The following is a 24,537-nucleotide window of genomic DNA, read 5'->3' as shown; positions in this document are numbered from 1 at the left end:
ATATAAGTGCAAGCTGTCCAAGGACTGGTATGGTTTATTTTCTATCACTTATGACCATTTCTACACCAACGTCCCCTCTTTCATGTAATTCACTGTTTATCTGAACAATTCCCTGCTATTATTACCTACTTCTTTTTGGTTCCATTCTCAATTTCTGATCAAGGGACTAGACTTGGAACTGAAAGGGAAGTTTTATTCTGCTGGAACTAAAAAACCTTCAGTTATCTGCAGTAAAACTTGAGAGTTGAAAACTGGAATTGAAAAGTAGGAAGTCAAAATGATCCGAGTAACTCATAAATATGTTAGAAATTAATTGATTAATATTGAGTTAAAAAAAGTCTAGCAAATAAACCAATTCTACCAGTGAATAAAATTAAGAAATCAGTGTATTGATAAGACTCCTTATATATCCCCTATAGCCTGAGCCTCTTTTCCAATCCATCCCTTAGCAGTCTGAATGCTCTTTCGAAATCACAACACAATCGTATCACTTCCTCTGCTTAAAATCCTTTAGTGGCTCCCCATTACTCTTAAGGTAAAGTCCAGGCCGGGCGCGGTGGCTCACGCCTGTAATCCTAGCACTCTGGGAGGCCGAGGTGGGCGGATCGTTTGAGCTCAGGAGTTCGAGACCAGCCTGAGCAAGAGTGAGACCCCGTCTCTACTAAAAATAGAAAGAAATTATATGGACAACTAAAATATATATATATAAAAAATTAGCCGGGCATGGTGGTGCATGCCTGTAGTCCCAGCTACTCGGGGGGCTGAGGCAGTAGGATCGCTTGAGCCCAGGAGTTTGAGGTTGCTGTGAGCTAGGCTGAAGCCATGGCACTCACTCTAGCCCGGGCAACAGAGTGAGACTCTGTCTCAAAAAAAAAAAAAAAAAAAAAAAAGGTACAGTCCAGACTGTTCAAAGTGGCTTGTTACAGCTGGGTATGGTGGCTCAAGCCTGTAATCCTAGCACTTTGGGAGGCCGAGGTGGGCGGATCGTTTGAGCTCTGGAGTTTGAGACCAGCCTGAGCAAGAGTGAGACCTCATCTACTAAAAAAATAGAAATTAGCTGAGCATGGTGGCGCATGCCTGTAATCCTATCATTTAAGGAGGCCAAGGTGGGAGGATTGCTTGAGGCCAAGAGTTGGAGAGCAGCCTGGGCAATAACAAGACCCTGTCTTTACAAAAAAATAAAAAACTTAGCCAGGCGTGGTTGTACTGTAGTCTCAGCTACTCAGGAGGCTGAGGCAGGAGGATCAGTTGAGCCCAGGAGTTTGAGGTTGCAGTGAGCTATGATGACGCCACTGCATTCTAGCCAGGGTTACAGAGCAAGAGTCTGTCTCCAAAAAAAAATAAAAAGATAAAAGTCAACTTAATTTAAACTGGTAGTTAGCTATATATGTACATATATATGTATATATAGTTTTAAGGCCTCTGTTATCTCTCTGTAAACACTTCTCAGTCTACTGAATTTCTCTCTGCTTAAACCCCTGTTAACTATATGTACTCCCTCTGTCTGATTTTCCATTTACTTCTGTCAGTTCCTTTTCCTCTTGCCTAAAAAAATTTAATTTTAATTTTATTTTTTTGTATTTTTATCTTTATTTTTTTTTTCTTTTTCTTTTATCCCATCCATTGGACTCTGCTTGTTAAAAAAAAAAAATTTCTAACAGCCTAGGATCCCTTAAGGAAAACAGAAAAGGTGCCACAGACTTCTCTTTGGGAGAGAAAACTCTGTTTTTCCTCATGTAACCTTGAGAGTTGTAAGTGGACAGATTCCTCTCAAGTCTAATGCTCTACTCTCTTTAGCATTAAACACCTTGATCTCTTTGGCTTTTAGATATATACATGTGTACATGTGTATGTTATATGCTGTGTTCTACATATATGTACGTCTATACATGTTTATATATTGTCTACACATGGTACCAAATTAACTTACAGAAAAATGAGTAGTCATAAATTAAATAACTAGCCCCAATACTTTTCAAGTTCATGTGACTTTAGTAATCTTTTTTCTTTTCTTTTTTTACATCAGCCAAACTTTATGAACCAAACTTTAGTAATTTTTGGTAAATAAAAATAGTTGAAAAATTCTTGGTAAAGTCTTCAAAGTTTAATTTAGACATTTTTGCCTGTGTCTACCAGGCAGACAGGTTTAGGCTGATTCTCCTAGATATTTTAAGGTCATGAAATTGTTGCTGCTATAGTACTTTTGATACTTGCTTAATTCGTGAGTTAAAGCTGGGCTCCTCACATCTTGCTGTGAGCTTGTCTTTAGTTTTAAGCCGCTAAATTCTGAAGTTTAGACAAGTGACTATGGTGAGGCCTGGGGAAAAACACCCAGGCCCCATCCTCCCTGGCCCAGCTGTGGTTATATTGGGAGAGATTAAATCCTCCAGGCTTTGTCTTCACAACCCTGTCCTTTGTCCTGGACACTGTATCTGGTACACAATTACTATTGCTTACTTCCTAGGTTTTTCACTAAAAATAAGGGTTACTAAGAGTTAAAATTATAATTAATATATGTAATTAAAACTGCTGGAGGAGTTAGCAACTGGGAGGGCCACGTGCCAGGGTTTAGTTGTTGGGGAGGAAGTGGCTGGTTTAGGGTCCAAAAAAACCCAAAACTGCTGTACATAAGAAAAACACATCTATATACAGACTGTATAAAGAAAATAATATGTAAAGAAAGTTGAAAATAGAGAATATTCTAAGGTAAAAATAATAGGACAAAACTGAAGGTTTAAGCAAGTTTTAGGAGGTTTGTGGAAGATTAATCTTGTGAATGGAATTTTGCATGATGATCTAGTTGGCTAAAATTAAAAGGGGATTAGTTTTTCTAAAAATTGACCATTAATATTAAAAAAAAACACTGATACAGGGCCAGAGTCTGGCCCATAAGTCTGGGTTTTCTTAAGCATTAATCTGCTCTTTTTTTTTTTTTTTAATTTCTCAAAGCTATTATGTATTCTGTACAAGATTCCACTGTACATTAGACATTCTTCTACTTTTGCTTACACAGTAAACAAGTGTACACCTGCCCGTGGGCCCAGGTTCACAGGTCTTCCCTGGAGAAGGGTGTCAGGCCTAATCTGCTCTTTAATAAAAAATTATAAGAGGTTATGAAATTTTTATGGAAATCTTACCTATGTGGTCAAAGCTAATTGAGATTGAATAGACTTGTTTATAAGGTTTTATTAAAATTAGCATTAATATACTGATGCAAAGATAGACTTTAGTTTTCATTTTTGAACAAGATTTGCATGTAATATTAATAAGAGATAATAAAAGATTTTTGTTTATCTTTTGAGCAAACTGCAAAAGAAAAGGAGGGAGAGAGAGATTTTGTTTGCCTTATGGTATCTTTATTAGGTCTTTGAGGCAAGCATTATCTTATACCAAAACCAGATACAGATATTACAAGAAAGGAAAACCACAAATAAATCTCTCTCATGAACAGGTCCAAACTCCTTAATGTGGTTTGTTAAGTTCTGCATGACCTAGGAATAGCTTACCTATCTAGCTTCATTTTCTTGCCACTTCCCTTATCTCTAAACATTTTGTTTTAGCCAAATGAACTTTTTTCACCTTATTGAAGATGATGATGATGAAGATGACAATAGTAACAACAACATCAAATATAACAAAAAAACACTTTTTTTAGTGTAGTGGCTTTGTAATATGTCAACTTAGCCAGGATAAACATTTCCTAGAATTCTTTCCATGTATGTTTCTGGTTAAAGTGGGCCACAAGAGATATATTTATGTAAGATTTAGAGGGCAGAAGTGAAGCATTTTGGTTTTTTTTTTTTTTTTTTTGAGACAGAGTCTCACTCTGTTGCCCAGGCTAGAGTGAGTGCCGTGGCATTAGCCTAGCTCACAGCAACCTCAAACTCCTGAGCTCAAGCGATCCTCCTGTCTCAGCCTCCCGAGTAGCTGGGACTACAGGCATGCACCACCATGCCCGGCTAATTTTTTCTATATATATTTTTAGCTGTCCATATAATTTCTTTCTATTTTTTTTTTTTTTTAGTAGAGATGGGGTCTCGCTCTTGCTCAGGCTGGTCTCGAACTCCTGAGCTCAAACGATCCGCCCACCTCGGCCTCCCAGAGTGCTAGGATTACAGGCGTGAGCCACCGCGCCCGGCCGCATTTTGGTTTTTATATGTGGAAAGTTGGAGCACACATTTTGTAATTCATACACATTGCCACGTATCTGCCGCTGACCTTGGTGTGAGGCAATAGCCAGCCCTACAAGTGCTCCAGCCTCCTTGGATCCTCCTTAACCTTTTCCATCTCCTGGGCCAGGTGTCTGTTTAGCTTCTTGATGAAGAAGGCCTGCTTCTCCTGTAGGATACCTACTTTATCAAGGCCGGAGGCAGTGAGAGTTGATATGGGTTACAGTCCATCCTCATAGGTTGCACTGTTATTGCTCTCCTGCTTTACATCCAGCTTCACTTCCTGATTGTTTGCCCTGCAGACTTGAAGCTCCAGCATAAGATGCAAAGATGACAGCCATACAGACTGCATAACCAGCTCCCGCAACTAAATGCCTGTAACAAATCTCATTAAATATATACTCCTCTTACTGGTTCTACTGCTTGACTGATATAAGTGCTCATTATGCTTCAGGATATATATTATGTCATTATAATATCAAGAAACTGGAAAAAATCTAAGTGTTCAACAATAAAGGATTTATTAAATAAATTATGGCATATCATTAAAATAATGTTCTAGAAGAAAATTTAATATCAGATAAACAGATCATAACATTTTAAGTGAAAAAGTAGAGCACAATCTAATTCTCTAAATTGGGGTTACTTTCCGCCAGGTTATGAAACAATATATACTATATAGTTCCCTTTTGGTGGAAGAATTTCCCTATATATTTCATTTTCCTACACTTTGTTTGTTTGTTTATTTGTGACAGAGTCTCTCTCTGTTGCCCAGGCTAGAGTACTGTGGCATCAGCCTAGTTCACAGCAACCTCAAACTCCTGGGCTCAAGCGATCCTCCAGCCTCAACCTCCCAAGTAGCTGGGACTACAGGTACTCACCACCACGCCCAGCTAATTTTTTCTATTTTTAGTTACCTGGCTAATTTTTTTCTATATTTAGTAGAGACGGGCTCTCACTCTTGCTCAGACTGGTCTCGAACTCCTGAGCTCAAGGGATCCTCCCACCTTGGTCTCCCAGAGTGCTAGGATTACAGGTGTGAGCCCCCACGCCTGGCCCAACACTTAGTTTAAATATTGCTTCTACGTATTTCTTCCCAGCAAATCTTCACAAAAGATATATAGAACAGGTATTACCATTCCCCCTTTAGAGATAAGGACACCAAGCTTTGGAAAAATTAAATAGCTTTTTTCACTGTTTAAGTTTTTCATTATATCTTTTGTTTCTTTAAAAAACTTCACATAGTTGTTTTATAATCTGTTCTTCATAATTACAACTGTTGAAGTTCTTAGGGGTTATAAATCTGGTGCTTATTGTTTCTGCTGACTTTCATTCATGGTAGCCAGCTTCTTATGGTGATTTTTGAATTGTAAGCTTATATTTGATTAAACTTAATATATGGGGATCCTTAATATCTAATTTGGGGTTGTTTTCCTCCAGAGATAATTTGGATTTTCTTAGTTCAGCTATTCTACCTCATGGCAAACTTCCTCGGCTTCTCCTGAACACAGGATTGATATTGTTATTTGCCTCTTAACTTAGAAATTTGTTCACTATTCATCATTATTGTTTCAGTTCACTATATGTTTGTCCTTGGGGCTTTCTCTCACTTTCTTGTAAGCAATGTTTTAAATGGTATGCTTATCGTCTTTTTTTTTTTTTTGTTGAGACAGTCTCACTTTGTTGCCCAGGCTAGAGTGAGTGCCATGGCGTCAGCTTAGCTCACAGCAACCTCAGACTCCTTGGCTTAAGCGATCCTACTGCCTCAGCCTCCCGAGTAGCTGGGACTACAGGCATGCGCCACCATGCCCGGCTAATTTTTTCTATATAGATTTTTAGTTGTCCATATAATGTCTTTCTATTTTTAGTAGAGACAGGGTCTCGCTCTTGCTCAGGCTGGTCTCGAACTCCTGACCTCGAGCGATCCACCCGCCTCGGCCTCCCAGAGTGCTAGGATTACAGGCGTGAGCCACCGCCACCGTGGCCGGCCCTTATCGTCATTTATTCAGGATCTAGTTGTATTGTAACAGGAGGACAGTTTGCCATTCTGATAAAACTGGCAGTTGAGAAAGTATTTTTCCATAGCATTTCACTGAGTGAATTCATTATTTATTCATACATACATTCATTCATTCATTTACTCAAACATTCACTCAATAAATATTCACTAAGTATCTATTGAGTGCCAGGCCTCAATATGCTAGGGCAGTCAACAAAAGGTGAAAGTAAGTTTCTGTTTCTGAGCTCCAAAGTATACGGGAACATTAGCATATCTTTTTAGAGGCTAAAACCATATTTTTCTTAAAATATATGTGAATCACAATGGAATACTATTCAGTCATTAAAAAGGAATGAAATCCTGTCATTTGTAGCAACATAGATGGAATTGGAGGTCATTATGTTAAGTGAGATAAGCCAGGCACAGAAAGACAAATATCACATGTTCTCACTCCTATGTGGGAGCTAAAAAAATTTTTTTCTTTTAATTTTGTTAGAGATAGGGTCACACCCTATTACCCAGGCTACCATGCAATTGCATGATCATAGCTCACAGCAACTTCAAACTCTTGGGCTCAAGCAATCCTCCTGCCTCAGCTTCCCTAGTAGCTGGGAATACAGGTGTGCATCACCACACATAGCTAATTTTTTCTATTTTTAGTAGAGATGGGGGTCTCGCTCTTGCCCAGGCTGGTTTCAAGCTCCTGACCCCAAGCAATCCTCCCAGAGTGCTGGGATTACAGGTATGAGACACCACACCTGATCAGACTACAATTATTATAGATCAATAAAGAATAAAGAAAATAATAACAAAAAAAGTGAATCACTCTGAGTATCATATAAATAAGAAGCAAAGCATTGGTTAATAAAGTTTAGGGCATCTAAGAGGATGCTTTACAAAACGATCATCATAATAATCATAATCATTTTAGAAAAAACATACATGACAGCTCCTATCTGGTAGCAGTTTGTTGATAATTAAGATGCCTGTAAAGTACCTGGAACTACTTTGAAGAAAATCAGCTGACAAATATAAAATACCAACTTCACTGTAGTCTGAATGTTGTGCCAATCATGTCAGAGAGTTAAAAAAACGAATCCCGAATATTGTATTTCATAGGCGATCCAGTCATTCAAGAAAATTTACCAGTGATCCAGGTGTGTCCCAGAACAAGAAATAAACTCAGACTTTAAGAATTCCATACTTTAGTGCCAGAGGCAAACAAGAAAGTAAACAATTAGAATACAGTGTGGTAAGTGCCTTACATAAAAAGTTGTGTGACTGAGTTTACTTCAGTGGGAACAAAGTGGAGATACTCTCTGATACTCTGTTAGAGTAAACTGACATTGCTGATGCCCTCGATCATAGTTAAACCCACGGGAAACTGAGATCTCTGCTCCTCTTACCTCTTCTGTTGTTCTTCCTGATATTGTTGCTTTATTTTGGCTTCATTTTCTGTTGCTTCTTTTATCTTTTCCTCTAGTCGTTTCCTCCCCAAAATACAACTATCTGTGAGACAGACTTTATGAACATTTTCTAATTTCTGCTGCAGGTCCAAAATCTCGAATGAGAAAAGTTTACAAGTAAAACATTAAGAAGAGTGTGGCCTTTTTTCAAATTATGGAAATAACATAAATATCAAACATAACAGTGATAACATACAAATCTGATCTAAAGTAAAAGAGTGTAGTTAGATTTATTTTGATTTTAAAATAAATTATTTAATTTTTGAAATATGTAATACATTCATATAATTCAATATTTGTGTGTAAAAGAAGCTTTATTGTAAAAAGTCTACTTTCTGTCTCTATCCCATTTCCTCCATTTTTCTCCACCAAAAAGCTAACCACTGTTATTACCCTTGCAGAGAAGGGTACCCTTCCAGAGAAATCTGGATATGCATATATAAACAAATATTAAATAGTACTCCCCCACACACAAATTTTACACAAATAATGACATACTATTGTATATGTAACTATACACCTTGCTTTTTAAAAAATAACAATATACTTGGTGTTTTTTCCGTACTATGTGTGCATATGAGTTGTCTTCTCTTTTACAGTTGCATACTACTCCATTGTAAGGATGTACTATAACTTACTTAACCAGCCCCCTACTGATGAACATTTAGGTTGATTCCAATCTTTTGCTATTATAAACAATACTCTTACAAACAATGTCTGTAGATTATGAAATGTGGATTTGCTAAGGCAAAGGCTATTACTATTTGTTTGTTTGAAAGACAATGCTGAACTGTCTTCATAGGTATTGAGACCAATTTACACTTGCAACAGCACTGTGGGAAAGCTCCTAGTTTCTCCACAGAATGGCTAGATTCATGAATAATACCTCAAAATAGAAGTCTCTTATAAACCAAATACCTATTATTAGCATGTTGCCTAGCACCAATAATAGGTTCTTTCATGTCCTGGGAGAACTAAAAATATGATTTATGAATTTGAAAGAGATATATAGTTATATTTTAGAATTTACATGTTAGAATTAAAATGTCATTTAAAAACATTTTTTGTTAGATAAATTTCCTTTTAAATTAGTTTACTTATTTTTTATAAACTCTTGTGCCACCTAAAATTGTACCTGGTGCATAGTAGGTGCTCAATAAATATTTGTTGCATGAATAGATTTCAGCAGGGTAGCTGATAACCCTCTAATGTATTCCCGATCTAACAAGGAATCCTTTACAGTGGTTTGGCATCACAAACATTCAGTGAATGCCTGTGGATGGTGGCTCTTTTCTAAGGGCATCAATTCCAAGCCTTGGCACCTAGATCCCTGAATAGCCCACACAGCATAAGAGAGGTGAAAATGCAGAATGACTCAAGGGCAATGGCAGTAGGCCACCAGCCATTTGAGGCCAGCTTCAGTTCCTTGGAACCACTCCATTTAGTTCTGTCTAGGCAGAATTCTTACTTCAGGATATTCAGTCTTAATTACACAGACAAAAGCATTACTTCGTTGTTTCTCTGTCAAGGACACATGCCAAATTCTTGAACCTGCATCCAATTTAAGAAAGAGCATTGCCAGTACCTTTGAAGCCCACTCTGGGACCCTCTTTGGGATCTCGAACTCCTGAGCTCAAACCATCTGCCCGCCTCGGCCTCCCAGAGTGCTAGGATTACAGGCGTAAGCCATGGCGCCTGACCTGGGACCCTCTTTGATTATCCCCCTTCCTCTCCACCAGAGAAAAAAGCAATATCCTAAATTTTGTGTTAATTATTTCCTTGCCTTTTACCATTAGGTCATTAAATATGAAATGTCCGATTTTGAATAAAAAATATAGTTTATTACATCTCAAACAAGAAGCAGTACAATTAATCAAAGTATGCTCCTGAGCTATTGACATAGTTTTGCCATCTTAATGGTAGCTTGTTTATGCCAGCAGCAAAGAAGCCTGGAGAGCAAGTGGCAATGAAATCACAAAAGGCATTTTCCACAGCTTGTGGAGAATTGAGTATTTTTCCTTGCAAGAAGTGGTCCAAAGCCTGGAAGAAGTGGTAGTCAGTCGGTGCAAGGTCTGGTAAATACAGTGGATGACAGAGTTTCCAAGTCCAGTCTCTATAGTTTGAGCAGCGTTGTTTGTGTGACAGGTGGTCGAGTGTTGTCTTGTAAGAGCATTGGCCTGTTATTGACCAATCTCAGCTATTTAGTCACAAGCATCCTCATCACTTCGTCCAGTAGACATCCACTATAATCCATTGACCAGATTTCATGAAGCTATAGTGGATAATACCAGTGCTGGACCACCAAACACCATTAGCTTCTTTTTGATAAATATTTGGTTTTGGACTGTGTTTCAGCACTTCATCTTTATCTGGCCGTTGTGCTGAACACTTGTGATTGTTAAAAAGAATACATTTTTCATCACATGCAACAATATGGTATACAAATGTTTTGCCTTTATGTCATGACAGCAAAGAAAGGCAAGCTTCAAGATGATTTCTCTTCTGACGTTTGTTTAATTCATGTAGAATCCATCTGTCCAGTTTCTTTACCTTGCCCATTTGTGTCAAATGGTCCAGTATTGTTGAAACAGTAACATCAAACCTTGCTGCTAATTCACGCATAGGTTCAGATGGATTCGCTTCCACTACAGCTTTCAGCTCATTATCCACCCTGGTCTCAGGTCACCCATATAGCTCATTTTCAAAATTAAAATCACCACAAGGGAACTTCTCAAACCATCGACATACTGTGAGTTCATTAGCCACATCCTTCCCAAACACTTCGTTGATATTCAAGCTGTCTGTACTGCATTGGTTCCATGACAGAACTCATATTTGAAAATAACACGAATTTTTTACTTATCCGTGGTTTCACAAAAATGGCTTTAAAATTTTTTTTGAAAGATAATCACAAGCTAAAATGTGGGTTTGAAAGACTGAGGATTTACCTTCACAGTAAAAATAAAACAAGAAGTGTCAAAATGAAATGCCAACAATACACAACAGTCAGACTGAATACTTAAGGAAATCGGACATTTCAGGTTTAATAACTTAATATTCTTCTTCTTTTTTTTTTTTTTGAGACAGAGTCTCACTCTGTTGCCCAGGCTAGAGTGAGTGCTGTGGCGTCAGCCTAGCTCACAGCAACCTCAAACTCCTGGGCTCAAGTAATCCTCCTGCCTCAGCCTCCCGAGTAGCTGGGACTACAGGCATGCACCACCATGCCCGGCTAATTTTTCTATATATATTTTTAGCTGTCCATATAATTTCTTTCTATTTTTAGTAGAGACGGGGTCTCGCTCTTGCTCAGGCTGGTCTCGAACTCCTGAGCTCAAACAATCCACCCACCTCGGCCTCCCAGAGTGCTAGGATTACAGGCGTGAGCCACTGCGCCTGGCCAATATTCTTCTTCTTATTATTGTGTGTATATATACACACACACATATATTTTATTTAGCACTATTTTGATCTTTTTATAAATGGAGTCACAGCATGATTTTGGCAACTTTTAAAAAATTCAATATTACATTGAACTATAGCAATACCCGTAGTTCATTCATTTTCACTGCTATAGCCCATTGTGTAAATATATAACTTATTTATTCCATCTTGTATCAGGGGACATTTGGGTTGTTTCTAGTTTTCTGCATTTTGGAACAACATTACTATGAACATGATTGTATTCCTGTCTCCTGTTACATATTGCAGTATAATAGTTTTTCTACTTTTATGCCTAGAAGTGTTAAGTAGTAAGATATATGCATCTTTAACTTAACTAAATAATGCCAAATTGCTTTCTAAAACATTTGTAATAATTAGTTCTTCCAATTGAAGTCAGTATATAAGAGTTCCTTTTGCACTAAATCCTCACCAATATTTACTGCTGTCTAAATTCTAAAATTTTGCCAATTTTTATCAATTTTACCAATTAAAAAATTATGGAGTGATAACATACATATGGTAAATAACATATATACATATGGTAAATAACATATATATCTTAAGTGTACTCAATAAAGTTTTATTTAAAAAATATAGACAGGCCAGGCGCGGTGGCTCGCGCCTGTAATCCTAGCACTCTGGGAGGCCGAGGTGGGCGGATTGTTTGAGCTCAGGAGTTCGAGACCAGCCTGAGCAAGAGCGAGACCCCATCTCTACTAAAAATAGAAAGAAATTATATGGACAGCTAAAAATATATATAGAAAAAATTAGCCGGGCATGGTGGTGCATGCCTGTAGTCCCAGCTACTCGGGAGGCTGAGACAGGAGGATCACTTGAGCTCAGGAGTTTGAGGTTGCTGTGAGCTAGGCGGATGCCACGGCACTCACTCTAGCCTGGGCAACAGAGTGAGACTCTGTCTCAAAAAATAAAATAAAATAAAATAAAATAAAAAAATAAAAAATATAGACAAATATTTTTATTTATTTATTTATTTATTTTGAGACAGAGTCTCACTTTGTTGCCCGGGCTAGAATGCTGTGGCGTCAGCCCAGCTTACAACAACCTCAAACCCCTGGGCTCAAGCGATCCTTCTGCTTCAGTCTCCCGAGTAGCTGGGACTATAGGCACACGCCACCATGCCCGGCTAATTTTTTCTATATGTTTTTAGTTGTCTAACTAATTTCTTTCTATCTTTAGTAGAGACGGGGTCTTGCTCTTGCTCAGGCTGGTCTCGAACTCCTGAGCTCAAACGATCCACCTGCCTTGGCCTCCCAGAGTGCTAGGATTACAGGCGTGAGCCACTGCACCCAGCCTCTTTTTATTTTTAATTTATTTTTATTTTTAATTTTTATTCTTTTAGAGACGTGTTACTGTGTTGCCCTTGCTGGTCTTGAACTCCTGGCCCCAAGCGATCTTCCTGCCTCAGCCTCCCAAGTAGCTGGAATTACAGACACAAGCCACTATGCTGCTTAAGTTTTACTTTTATACTACTTCCCAGACCAAGATACAGAATATTTTCGGCACCACAGAAGATTCCCTTATGCCCCCCTCCCAGTTAATATCCCTCGCAAAGATAATTACTATCTTGTCTCCATAGCTTAGTTTTACATATTCTTGAGCTTTATATAAATACAATCATATAGTATGAACACTTTTGTATTGGTTTCTTTAACTCAACATTAGATATTTTAGTTTAATTCAGATTACTGGCATCTACTTTTTGATGTTTGCTTTATATTTATATGGTTTGATGAAATGATTTATTTTTTCAAACTTGCACATCAAAATGTGTAACTGTTACATACTACTGCCACCTGGTGTTAGGCAATCTAAAATGCAGGGGCAATATTTCAAAATGGTTTATTTCACAACACAAATCCCTCTACAAAATTACAAAATAGAAATGATGTAAATAGCAAAACCAAATGAATACAGAATAAGTCCTTTACAATTTGAAAGTATAAAACAAAAGTCATATTGGCTCATTCAGTTCTTTAACTTCATGTTATAGCTTTAATGAAACTTACCTTTTTAAGTTCATGAAGTTTTATTAAAAAAACAAGATTTACTGGAATTGTAGGAGGAGGTGAAATCAAAAGAGAGGAATACATGGGGGAAGTAAAGAAAAAGTTTGGAATTCTATCAAGCTTGCATCATATCTATTTCTTAAAATCCTTGGGGAAACAAGATTTCAGTAGTGGTATTCAGTGCATGCTATTTATTAAGCGTGAGGATAATTACCTTTTCCTCTGCATCAGCAACTTTAGATTTCTCCTGAGCCAGCTTTTCCTGCAGGTTGTTCTGTGATTTAATGCTCTGAGTCTGTTTAAGTACTTCCAGCTCCAGTTCCTTGATTTTCTGCTGACTGTGCTTCCACTCTGCCGTGAGTGAAGAGCACATCTTTGCACTGTCTAATAACTTTTGCTGGGCATGCTTTAGTTCAATTTTTATCTAGAGGTGCAGAATAAACAAAAGTGATAAAAATAAGCATGGAACGAATGTGAGCCAGAATAAGCAGCTTTCAAAGGAGTGCATTCCCCCCAAACCTGACGAATACCAATGTCACATGGCTGATTACCTCTCTGGAGTTTCTATGTGTTAGTAAGGTTTGCCAAACTTTATTTAGACAGATGGCAGCTGGATAAAGAAATTTCAAAGAGTTTCTATATGTATGTGGACTAAACATTTTCCATGCTTTCTTCAATCTACTCCAAGCTGGCTTTCATCCCCACTGCTCCAATGAAACTGAAATTGTTTTTGCCAAGGACACTGACTGACCTCCCCCTTGCCAAAATAAACCCAATGGACAATTGACCTCTCAGTAGCATTTACTCCTTCCATCTCAGTTCTCCTCTCTTGGAGTCTGTGATACCAAACTCTGCTGGTTTTCACTTACGCCTCTGCTGTTCCTTCTTGGTCTCCTTTGTAGATTCTTCTAATGCTACCCAACCTCTAAATATTATTGGACTCCTCCAGGCCTAGAGAGATGATAATTCTCTCCCTAGGTTCATTCCTATGATTTGAAATGCCGTTTTATGTCAATAACCCATAATGATACTCCTTGATTCTGCCCGTATCTCCTAAGTCCTTTTTCTCTATCTTCCTGATTTCAGTAAATGTCGCCACCCATCGTTTTGTGCAGGCCAGTAACCTGAAAGTCATCCTTGAGTCTTTCTTTTCCATCATGAGCCAATTCCAATCATTTAACACGTGCTGTCACTCTATCTCCACTCTATCTTGCATCAATCCATTTGTGCCATTTTTGCCACCACCCTAGTCTAGGTCACCATCTCTAGCCTGGGCTGTAGGAATAGCTTCTGCACTGGTCCTACCACTTCCATTTTTGCTCCTTTCTAATCCATTCTCTATGCTGTAGCCATAGAGAATAGTATTGTTTTGAAAACACAAATTAAACCACTTGACTCCCTTGCTTAAAATCTTTCAGTGGCTTCCCATCACTCTGGGAACAAATCCCAGCAGCTTGCCTGGCCTTGTATGATCTGGCCCTTGCCCACCTCTTTAAAACCATCTTGCTATTTCCCCTTCTCCCACTAAACTCCTTTCGCACTGGTTTCTATTTAGAGTTTCCACATTTCTCTCTGCCAAGAATGGTTTCCCTTTTCCCTCCTCATTATATGGTTGCCTGTTCTTCAGGTCTTAGCTTAAAGGTCACTTTTCAGGAGAAAAATTTCATGATCATTTAATCGGAAGAGGTATCCATACTCGTCATATCATTGTACCACATAGATTTCCTTCATTAAACTTACCACAATTTATAATTAAGCATGCATTTATCTACTTATTATCATTCTTCCCCACTTTAAATTCCAAGAAAGCAGATACCAGGCTTTTTATTGACTTCTTGATACCCAAGGCCTATCAAAGTGCCAGAGACTAGTAATCAATATTTACTGAGCAAGTAAATGAATGATATTCTAAAGAATATCAGCACCTGGTCAATGTATGTACTAGGCAGGAAAGACTCACAGACAAAAATGGTGAGAGAATTTCCTTTATCCTCACAGAAAACAGAATTCCTTTGTTCCAAAGTTTTTCAACTGAATTAATGAGGATTATAACTATTAATATAATATCCGCCATCTGTGATGTCTGTACATTAACCAATCAGATTATATCAAGTGAATCTAAAAGTTAATAGTGTTCAATCTCGGTTTTTTTTTTTTTTTTTCTGAGACAAAGTCTTACTCTGTTGCCCGGGCTGGAGTGCTGTGGAGTCATCCTAGCTCACAGCAACCTCAAACTCCTGGACTCAAGGGATCCTCCTGCCTCAGCCTCCCCAGTAGCTGGGACTACAGACATGTGCCACCATGCCTGGCTAATTTTTTCTATTTTTAGTAGAGATGGAGTCTCGCTCTTGCTCAGACTTGTCTCGAACTCCTGAGCTCAAGCGATTCTCCCTCCTCAGCCTCCCAGAGAGCTAGGATTATAGGCATGAGCCACCTCGCCCAGCCTTCATTTGTAATATGGGGAATATAATAACTACTTATATCACAGGATGGTTCTGAGGCTGCATTAAACAAGACAAAGCTATGAAAACATCAAGAATAGAGCCAGACACATAGGAAACACCTAATAAAAGTTAACTGTCATAATTCAGGAATCATTAAGAGAATACCTACTATATTTGAAGTGTAAAACTGAGGCATATGCTATTAGTAATATTACTATTAATATTTTACATTTGTTAGGCTTTCACATCCATGAAGTAGGATGAGTATTTTAACTCCTTTTAGGGATGAAAAAATTGAATATCAAATAGAGTTTGCAAATGATAGAGCCAAGGTCTGAATACAGATTTCCTTATTTTAATCCAGTACTCCATATTATATTAACTCTAAACTGTGAAATACATGTATTTATTCTTTCTCTAAAAAGGATACAATAGAGTAGATCAACAAAGCTAACTTTAGTGCTTTTAAAACTCTAATAAAATAAATAAACTTCTAGTGAGACTGTTCAAGGAAAAAGCAATAAAATACAGATAATTAATATCATGAAAGTAAAATGACCGTCACTATATTTTTTGAAAATGAAAACATGAATAAGTTTCTGTAATTTTTTAAAAAATTTAAATGAAATGGAAATTTTTCTAAAAAAATAAAATACATCAAAGTTGATACAAGAAGAAATAAAAAGAAGTTTGACTTCTTATAACTATTAAAGAAACAGAACCAGCAGTTGGAAAACTTCCCAAAAGAAAACTCTAGAATCAGAAAGTTAAAGGGATGGGATGAGTTCCTGTAATTATTTAAGAAGAAATCATTGTAATTTTACATAAACTCTTCCAGAGAATGGAAAAAGAGAGTGCATTACCCCTTTTATTTTAAGAAGCTATTTTAAGAATAACCTTGACACCAAACTCTGACAAGGGCATTACAAGAAAAGAAAATGGTAGGCCAGTCTCACTCATGAAGAAAGATGCAAAAATCCCCAAGAAATATTAGCAAGTCAAATCCAGCAATATAGGAAAATAATGATAATTTCTGACAAAGTTGGGTTTATCCCAGGAATGCAAAGTTGGATAAACATTAGCAAATTGGTCAATGTATAATAGTTCAGCATATTAACAGATTTAAAAAAATTTTAATTTTCTTTAAATATTCAGAAAAAGAATTTGATAAAATTCAATATGTGGCTGGCTCATGCCTGTAATCCCAGAACTTTGGGAGGCCAAGGCAGGAGGATTGCTTGAGGCCAGGAGTTTGAGACCAGCCTGGGCAACATGTTGAGACCCTATCTCTACAATATTTTTTAAAAATTAAAAAATAAAACAATACAACATGTATTTATCATAAAATATTGAGCAAACTAACATTAGAAAGCAATTTCCTTAATGTGATAAAGAATAGCTAGCATTTAGAAGGGAAGAGAGAAATTATCTTTATTCTCAGATGATACGATTGCTTGTACAGAAAATCCAAAATAATATAAACATAAATTATAAGAACAGAAAAGTATGGCAAAGTTTTTATTAGAAAAGGATTAATAGCATCTTTATATATTGGCAAATCAAAAACGAAATTTAAAAAAAGTTACCACTTATAATAGTATGGAAAATATCAGCAACTAGGAATATGTCTAACAAAAGATGTATGAGAAAATTATAATGAGAGAAATTAAAGACCTAAATACACATATTTCATAAAATTATAGGATTCAATATTGTAAAGATTTAAATTCTGCCCAAAGTGACCTATAGATTTAATGTAATTCCAACTAAAATCCCAAAACATTATGTGTGAGTATATGTGTGTTATATGTGAGTTCATGTGGGTATGTGTGTGTAACTTGACAAACTAATTGTAAAATCAATACAGGAATTTGAAAGGCCAAGAATAGTGCAGTTGAGATTTGATTAGATCAGTAATAATGGATGCATCTATTAGGGATAAATGAGTCTAGTGATACACAACAAGGGCAGGACATCTAGGCTTTTGGCTCAGGTCATTGAAATTTAGTAAGTGCTAAAAGTTTTAGACAATGATTTCAAAAGACTGTGTAATTTAAAAACTTTTTCTGATTACAGGTTCATAGCATATGGATCCCTTCAGCAGCATAGAAATTACTGAGTTCTTTCCTTACTTAGGGAAAAGTTAAAGGAAGAAGTTACCAGATAGCTCACATTGTACACCCACCTATAGATCCTATCATGAATCACAAAGTTGAAGAATTTTGATTCATTTACCCCCAGGGGCAAACTGAGACCCTTCAATAAAGGATGTGCCCCCAAGAGTTACCTTAATGCTTTCTTCCTGAAGTAAGCTATTATGTTGCTTTAAGTCCAAGTTCTTTCCTCGCTCATATCGAAGCTCTTTTTCAGCTGAGTTGCATAGAACCTGGAGCCGGTGCAAATTCTGACGAAGTTGCTGAACTTCCTCTTTCTGCTTGTCTTTTACTTTTTCTCCAGATGCTGAATACTAAAGCAAACATTTTAAAAGAAAAACCATGGACAATTCGAAAGAATATTAGTAAAACAGGTTCAAGATGTCAGAACCAGAATCGTCAAAATGTGATTATTCACATGTCAATGTTTTTGGAGTTAACTTACCTACAAAAAAAATTACTCTTTTACATTTATGGCAAGTTGGTACATGTTCATATAATTTAACTCCTATTATGTTAGAGTGAAAATACCAGGAAAATTATGTGAACAAATGCAGTTAGGCATAGACAACTAGGCTTCTTATTTTTCACATCAATGAAGGGCAACAGAAACACAGACAATTTTAGAGTAAATCACTTAAAATGGGAAATTCAAAGAATCAGTATGTGAAGAAGTAGTGTGTGTGTGTGTGTGTGTGTGTGTGTGTGGTGTCTGCCGGTAAGACGAAAAAAAGAGAAAACTTAGTAAGAGACTTTAAGTTCCTAGCCTTCCTCATCACTTTCCTTTTACTACCTGCTGATGCTTCCCCAATTACTGCTCTACAACGACACTCTCTTTTAAGGCTGGACAGTATTCCATTGTGTGGAACACACTTCATCTTTATCCATTCATCCATTGATGGACATTTAGGTTAATTCTATAACTTGGTTTTTGTAAATAATGCTGCAAATAATATTGGGGTACAGATTATCTCTTCAAAATACTCATTTCAAATCCCTTGGATATATACCTAAAAGTGGAATTGCTGGATCATATGGTAGTTCTATTTTTAATTTTTTCTTTTTTTCCCCACTCTCACCTCCTATTTTTAATTTTTTGAGGAACCTTCATACTGTTTTCCATAATGGCTGTACTAATTTACATTTCTGCCCACAGTGTACAAGTGTTCTGTTTTCTTCATATCCTTGCCAACATTTATCTTTTGTCTTTTTGATAACAGCCATTCTACTCCATGTGTAAATCTCATTATACTTTTAATTTGAATTTCCCTAATCATTAGCAATATTAAATATTTTTTTCATATATCTGTTGGGCCTTTTTTATATCTTCATTTGAGAAATGTCTATTCAGGTGCTTTTCTTATTTTTAAATTGGGTTGTTTGCTTGGTATTGAGTTGTTTGAGTTCTTTATAAATTTTGGAAATTAACTCCTTATCAGATGTATGGTTTACAAATATTTTCTCCCATTTCATAGGTCGTCTCTTTACTCTGTTTGCTGTACAGAAACTTTTTAGTTTGATGCAATCTCATCATTTTTGCTTTTGTTGCTTGTGCTTTTAGGGTCATATACAAAAAATTTTTACCAAGACCAATGTCAAAGCTTTTCCCTAAGTGTCAATAAATGGATAAAGAAAATATGGTATGCACAAACACACACAGGAATACTGTTCAGCCTTAAAACAGAAAGAAATCCTGTCATTTGTGACAACATGGATGGACTTGGAGGATATCATGCTAAGTGAAATAAGCAAGGCACAGAAAGACAAATACTGCATAATTTCACTTATATGTAGAATCTAAAAAGTTGAACTCATAGAAGCAGAGAGTAGAATGGTGGATGCCAGGGACTAGGGAGGGGGGGACATGGAAGGGGAAGATGTTGGCCAACAGGCGCAAAGTTCAGATAGGATGAATAAATCCTGGAGATCTATTTTATAGCACAGTTAATAATTATGTTAATTATTATAGTTAATAATTAGCGTAGTTAATAATAATGTATTGTATACCTGAAAATTACTAAAAGAGTAGATCTTAAATGTTCTCACCACAAAAAACTATGTGAGGTGATAGATATGTTACTTAGCTTGATTTAATCATTTCACAATGTATACATATATAAAAACATCACATACACCATAAATATATACATTTATTTATTAATTATACTTCAATAAAGCATTAAAAAAATAGAGGCACATGTATGAAATAACAGCAAAACACTCTACTATCTGGCCTCTCCAGTGTAATAAGAGTAGTGATTTGGATTTTCTACAAAAGGTAGGCACACACAGGTGTGCTGAGTAGATAAAGAATTCAATCTTATACAATTCAATAGGTAAGATATACTTAGAATTTTCTTAGTCCTGGTCCAGTATGCTTTCTGTCTACAACTTTCTGAAAAGCCTAGGTCATTATGTTAGTTTTACCTAGCTTATGTTCCTGAAGCAACACAGAACTCGCCAGGTCCTATTAGTCCTTCAATGCCTGTTTTGGTTTAGTTAGAAAGGCAAATCTAAATCCAATTTGCTTCTCTTAGAGCTGCAAGTCTCTAAGATACCTCTAAGATCCCTTAGAGGATTAAAGAGAAAATTCTTTAATGGATTATAATGTAATTATTAAGAACCCCAGCTTTGGAATTAGATGCACCTGGGTTTCAATCCTGACTCTACCACTTATTAACTGGGTGGCCTTGGAAAGATTACTTCATCTGTCTACATTTCAGTTTCCTTGTCTTAAAATGTGGATAACAGTGATAACTACTGGATGGAGTGAATGGTAAGTAAGGTAACATGCAGGCACTCAGCATGATGCCTGGCACTTAGTAAATACGCAGTAACATTACCCATTACTCTTGGTGCTACAACAGTACTTTAAGTGCCTTCATCTTCCACCTGCAAACAACCTTGAATGCCTTGATTACCACTCTACCTTCTTGTTTAACCATATTACAACAGCTTTTAACAATTAATCGGCAGCCTATAGAACCGTTTAACATACCAAAACAGAGATACTGTATATAAGAGAAGCACCCCATTTACACCAATGGGACAGAGGCACAGAACTTTTAGCCTGTTTTGAAGACAGGGGAAGCCAGAACAGTAGTTGTTCCTGCCTACATTTTCCAGTCCATTTGCTTTACCAGCATAGAAATGCAAATTGTTTTTCAAGGAAGCCAACTGTTGAAGCAGCTAGCTGCTACCAGACAGCCAGTCAAGCAGTCAATGTAAAGAGTCTCCATTTTTCCCACTATATAAATCACTTTCCTGGTAGAAAGTTATTGCAGAGGCATATAAACTCAATTAGGCTACTAGGAACCATGTAAGAGTGAAAAATAAGCATACAGGGGTCTTTTATTTTTTTATTTATTTTTTTTTTTTGAGACAGAGTCTCACTCTGTTGCCCAGGCTAGAGTGAGTGCCGTGGCGTCAGCCTAGCTCACAGCAACCTCAAACTCCTGAGCTCAAGCGATCCTCCTGTCTCAGCCTCCTGAGTAGCTGGGACTACAGGCATGCGCCACCATGCCCGGCTAATTTTTTCTATATATATTTTTAGCTGTCCATATAATTTCTTTCTATTTTTAGTGGAGGTGGGGTCTCGCTCTTGCTCAGGCTGATCTCGAACTCCTGAGCTCAAACGATCCGCCCACCTCGGCCTCCCAGAGTGCTAGGATTACAGGCGTGAGCCACCGCGCCCGGCCCAGGGGTCTTTTAAATCAATCAATCAATAGATTTATTAAGCCAATTACCCTTTCTGAGTCTTATTTATCTGCAGATTAAAGGCATAAGACCAAATGATGTCTAACATTTTTTGCATCTTAAGGAATTATAAATTCCTTAAGAATTAAAACAAGTTGGAACTATCATTGTCTTAACTTTATAGGCTTTTACTATTTTAAAGTATTACTTTAATAAATTAAAAATTAAATACAGGCCGGGCACAATGGCTCACGCCTGTAATCCTAGCACTCTGGGAGGCCAAGGCAGGTGGATCGCTCGAGGTCAGGAGTTCAAGACCAGCCTGAGCAACAGTGAGACCACCCCCACCCCCGTCTCTACTAAAAATAGAAAGAAATTAGCTGGACAACTAAAAATATATAGAAAAAAGCAGCCGGGCATGGTGGCGCATGCCTGTAGTCCCAGCTACTCGGGAGGCTTCTGGATTGCTTGAGCCCAGGAGTCTGAGGTTGCTGTGAGCTACGCTGATGCCACGGCACTCTAGCCCAGGCAACAAAGTGAGACTCTGTCTCAAAAAAAAAAAAAAAAAAAAAAAGGTCAGGCTATAGAGTAGACAGACCTGGATTCCACCACTTATCCAATGTGGGTGAATAATGTGCACATTTTGGACACATTATTTAACCTCTCTAATGCCTCAGTTTCCTCATCAACATAGCGGCAACAGTAATATTCCTGACTCATTGTATTGTTTAATACACACAGGGTATTTAGTAAAGTGCCAAGAACATAGCAAATACTCAATAATGGTAGGAAAAAATAAGAAGTAAGGTTTTAAGCCTATAAAATTAATTAATGTTGGTTCCAATTTGTTTCAAAAATATTGGGAAAGTAATATATAGAATTCAGCTGTCTGGCAACCTCAGATGGAATACTATTGAATAGCAAAAATTAAGTCCCAAAGGCCATAAGAAGCCACAAACAATGTCATAAAATACTTATGCCCAATACAGCTCACACACTTACTCAAAAAATAGGCTCTCACAGTTTTTTTCCATGTATTTACCACTTATAAGCATTCTTAAAAGTTTGACATCTGGCTCAACCTGTAGCTGCTTAAATTTGTATATTATGAGGGCTAAGAAGACACAGCACACATGGATAGTTGCCAGGTACTAGACACTATAATCTGACAACAGAAGTGAAGACCAAAAACATACATACACACACGAATGAAAAAGCAGAATAATCTATAACCATCAGTTGGTCAAAGAACCCTACACACAGAAAGAGGTTCTAAAATAATTGCTATACAGGATATAGCAGAAAAAAAATCTGTCTACAATGCATTCTCTTCCTTGTCTTCTTAAAGAAGTAAATGGAATAATGTGTGCAACAGTGCTTTGGGAAATGTAAAATTCAAAATACAAATATGTTCTTTTTTTCGCATGAGGTCCATATCTATCTTGTTTATTGCGGTATATGCCTTAGCACAGGGCCTGACACAGCATAGATACTCAATTAATATTGGTTGAATAATGAATAAGAGCAACTTAAACTTCTTTCAATAATTTATAGTCATTATTATGGAAAAATATTACTGAACTGTGCTAGAATTCAGTACAATTCTAAAAGGCTATGCGGCATATAGGACTATTTGCCCCTCTACAAAGTGGCAATTCTCCTGGGTTTCCTGAGAATTTTTATATATTTCATGGTTTTTCACCTCCTTACTGGGAGTTAAGAAATGATTCTTCAAGTAATGGGAAAAGCTAAATTAAAGAAATTAACAAATTAACCAGGGTATTATTAGTCTCACACTCCAAACTGCATGCCCTAAAAGTACACCAATCATTTTAAGCTCCTAAGCAACGATTTTATAATCTTTGTGACCAAAGTGTTCAGCCTTTGCTCAAGCCTCCTACACTGGGCCAACATCCAATGACGGTACTAACATTGTAAAATTAATCCCTTCTTGTATATTTGATATACTCCCGCTTTGGTCTTCTGAACAAATCCAATGACTCCCTTTCCTTTCAAATGTATATCTGAATCTCCTTTTGGGTATATATTTAGCTTGTTTACTGTGACTTGCCTAGCTTTCAAATTCTATATATGAATCTCTTTAAGAGTGGGGAATGTTAGGTGGATAGTGAGGGATTCCAGGTCTCCTAAGGATGAAAGTGGGTGCTGTTGCCCCCATCTTGGTCCTGCCCAACCCTAATTCTCCATACCTGGGGGAGGAGGGAATGCCCTATGACTCTGCCAATCAGAACTTTGTGCGCCAGCTGCAAAAGAATGCAGAGGACTCTCTAGCCCACAGGCCAAGCAGCATGGGTACCATAAAGTCTGGAAAGTGACCTAGAATCCACATGTGTAGTCAAGGCTCAGGTCATGTGACTCCCAACTGTCCAATCAAAGTGGTTCCATGGTGACCTCTGAACCACGAGGGAGGTCCCTATCAGGCACTATAAAATAAGACGCAGACCACGGCCAATCTCTTTTTGCCCTTCCTTTGGCTCTCCCTTTGCTGTGAAAATGGGTCTGGTTGTCATCTGTGGCGTTATGTATTATGCTCTGTAAACCTGTATCTTGCTCTTGCCCTATAATCCTGTCTTTCTTTTCTCAATAAACCTCATTTTCATGCTTGCCTAAAAAAAAAGGAATTTCTTTTTTTTTTTTTTTTTTGAGACAGAGTCTCACTCTGTTGCCCGGGCTAGAGTGAGTGCCGTGGGGTCAGCCTAGCTCACAGCAACCTCAAACTCCTGGGCTTAAGCGATCCTCCTGCCTCAGCCTCCCGAGTAGCTGGGACTACAGGCATGCGCCACCATGCCCGGCTAATTTTTTGTATATATATATTTTAGTTGTCCATATAATTTCTGTTGATTTTTAGTAGAGACGGGGTCTCACTCTTGCTCAGGCTGGTCTGGAACTCCTGACCTCGAGCAATCCACCCGCCTCGGCCTCCCAGAGTGCTAGAATTACAGGCGTGAGCCACCGCGCCCGGCCAAAAAAGGAATTTCTTTACAAATATATTTTTGACTTCCTTTACTGTTACTCTTTCTTTTTTCTAAATATATACTTGAATCATTTTTCAAATGTGTATTATTAATATCAGCCTTCCAAAGTTGGTTTACTTAGGAGTATGAAAGCCTCCCTCTGTGGG

At 37.4% G+C, this 24,537-nt stretch overlaps 1 protein-coding gene across 1 annotated transcript in view; it reads right to left on the bottom strand.

The window, feature by feature from the left end:
• The window catches only part of CCDC30 (coiled-coil domain containing 30), a 141,542-nt gene that overhangs the window by 52,895 nt on the left and 64,110 nt on the right, over window positions 1-24,537 (bottom strand). Inside the window, exons 8-10 of the mRNA XM_069479162.1 lie at window positions 17,834-18,013; window positions 13,317-13,526; window positions 7,575-7,729 (exon numbers count right to left, since the gene is read on the bottom strand). Coding sequence (XP_069335263.1) covers window positions 7,575-7,729; window positions 13,317-13,526; window positions 17,834-18,013 — 545 coding nt within the window. The remainder of the gene's footprint in view (window positions 1-7,574; window positions 7,730-13,316; window positions 13,527-17,833; window positions 18,014-24,537) is intronic.

The sequence above is a fragment of the Eulemur rufifrons genome, chromosome 8, assembly GCF_041146395.1.
Source record: "Eulemur rufifrons isolate Redbay chromosome 8, OSU_ERuf_1, whole genome shotgun sequence".
Taxonomy (NCBI): domain Eukaryota; kingdom Metazoa; phylum Chordata; class Mammalia; order Primates; family Lemuridae; genus Eulemur; species Eulemur rufifrons.
The sequence above is the reverse complement of the archived record's forward strand: the minus strand, read 5'-3'. Positions and strand labels throughout refer to the sequence as shown.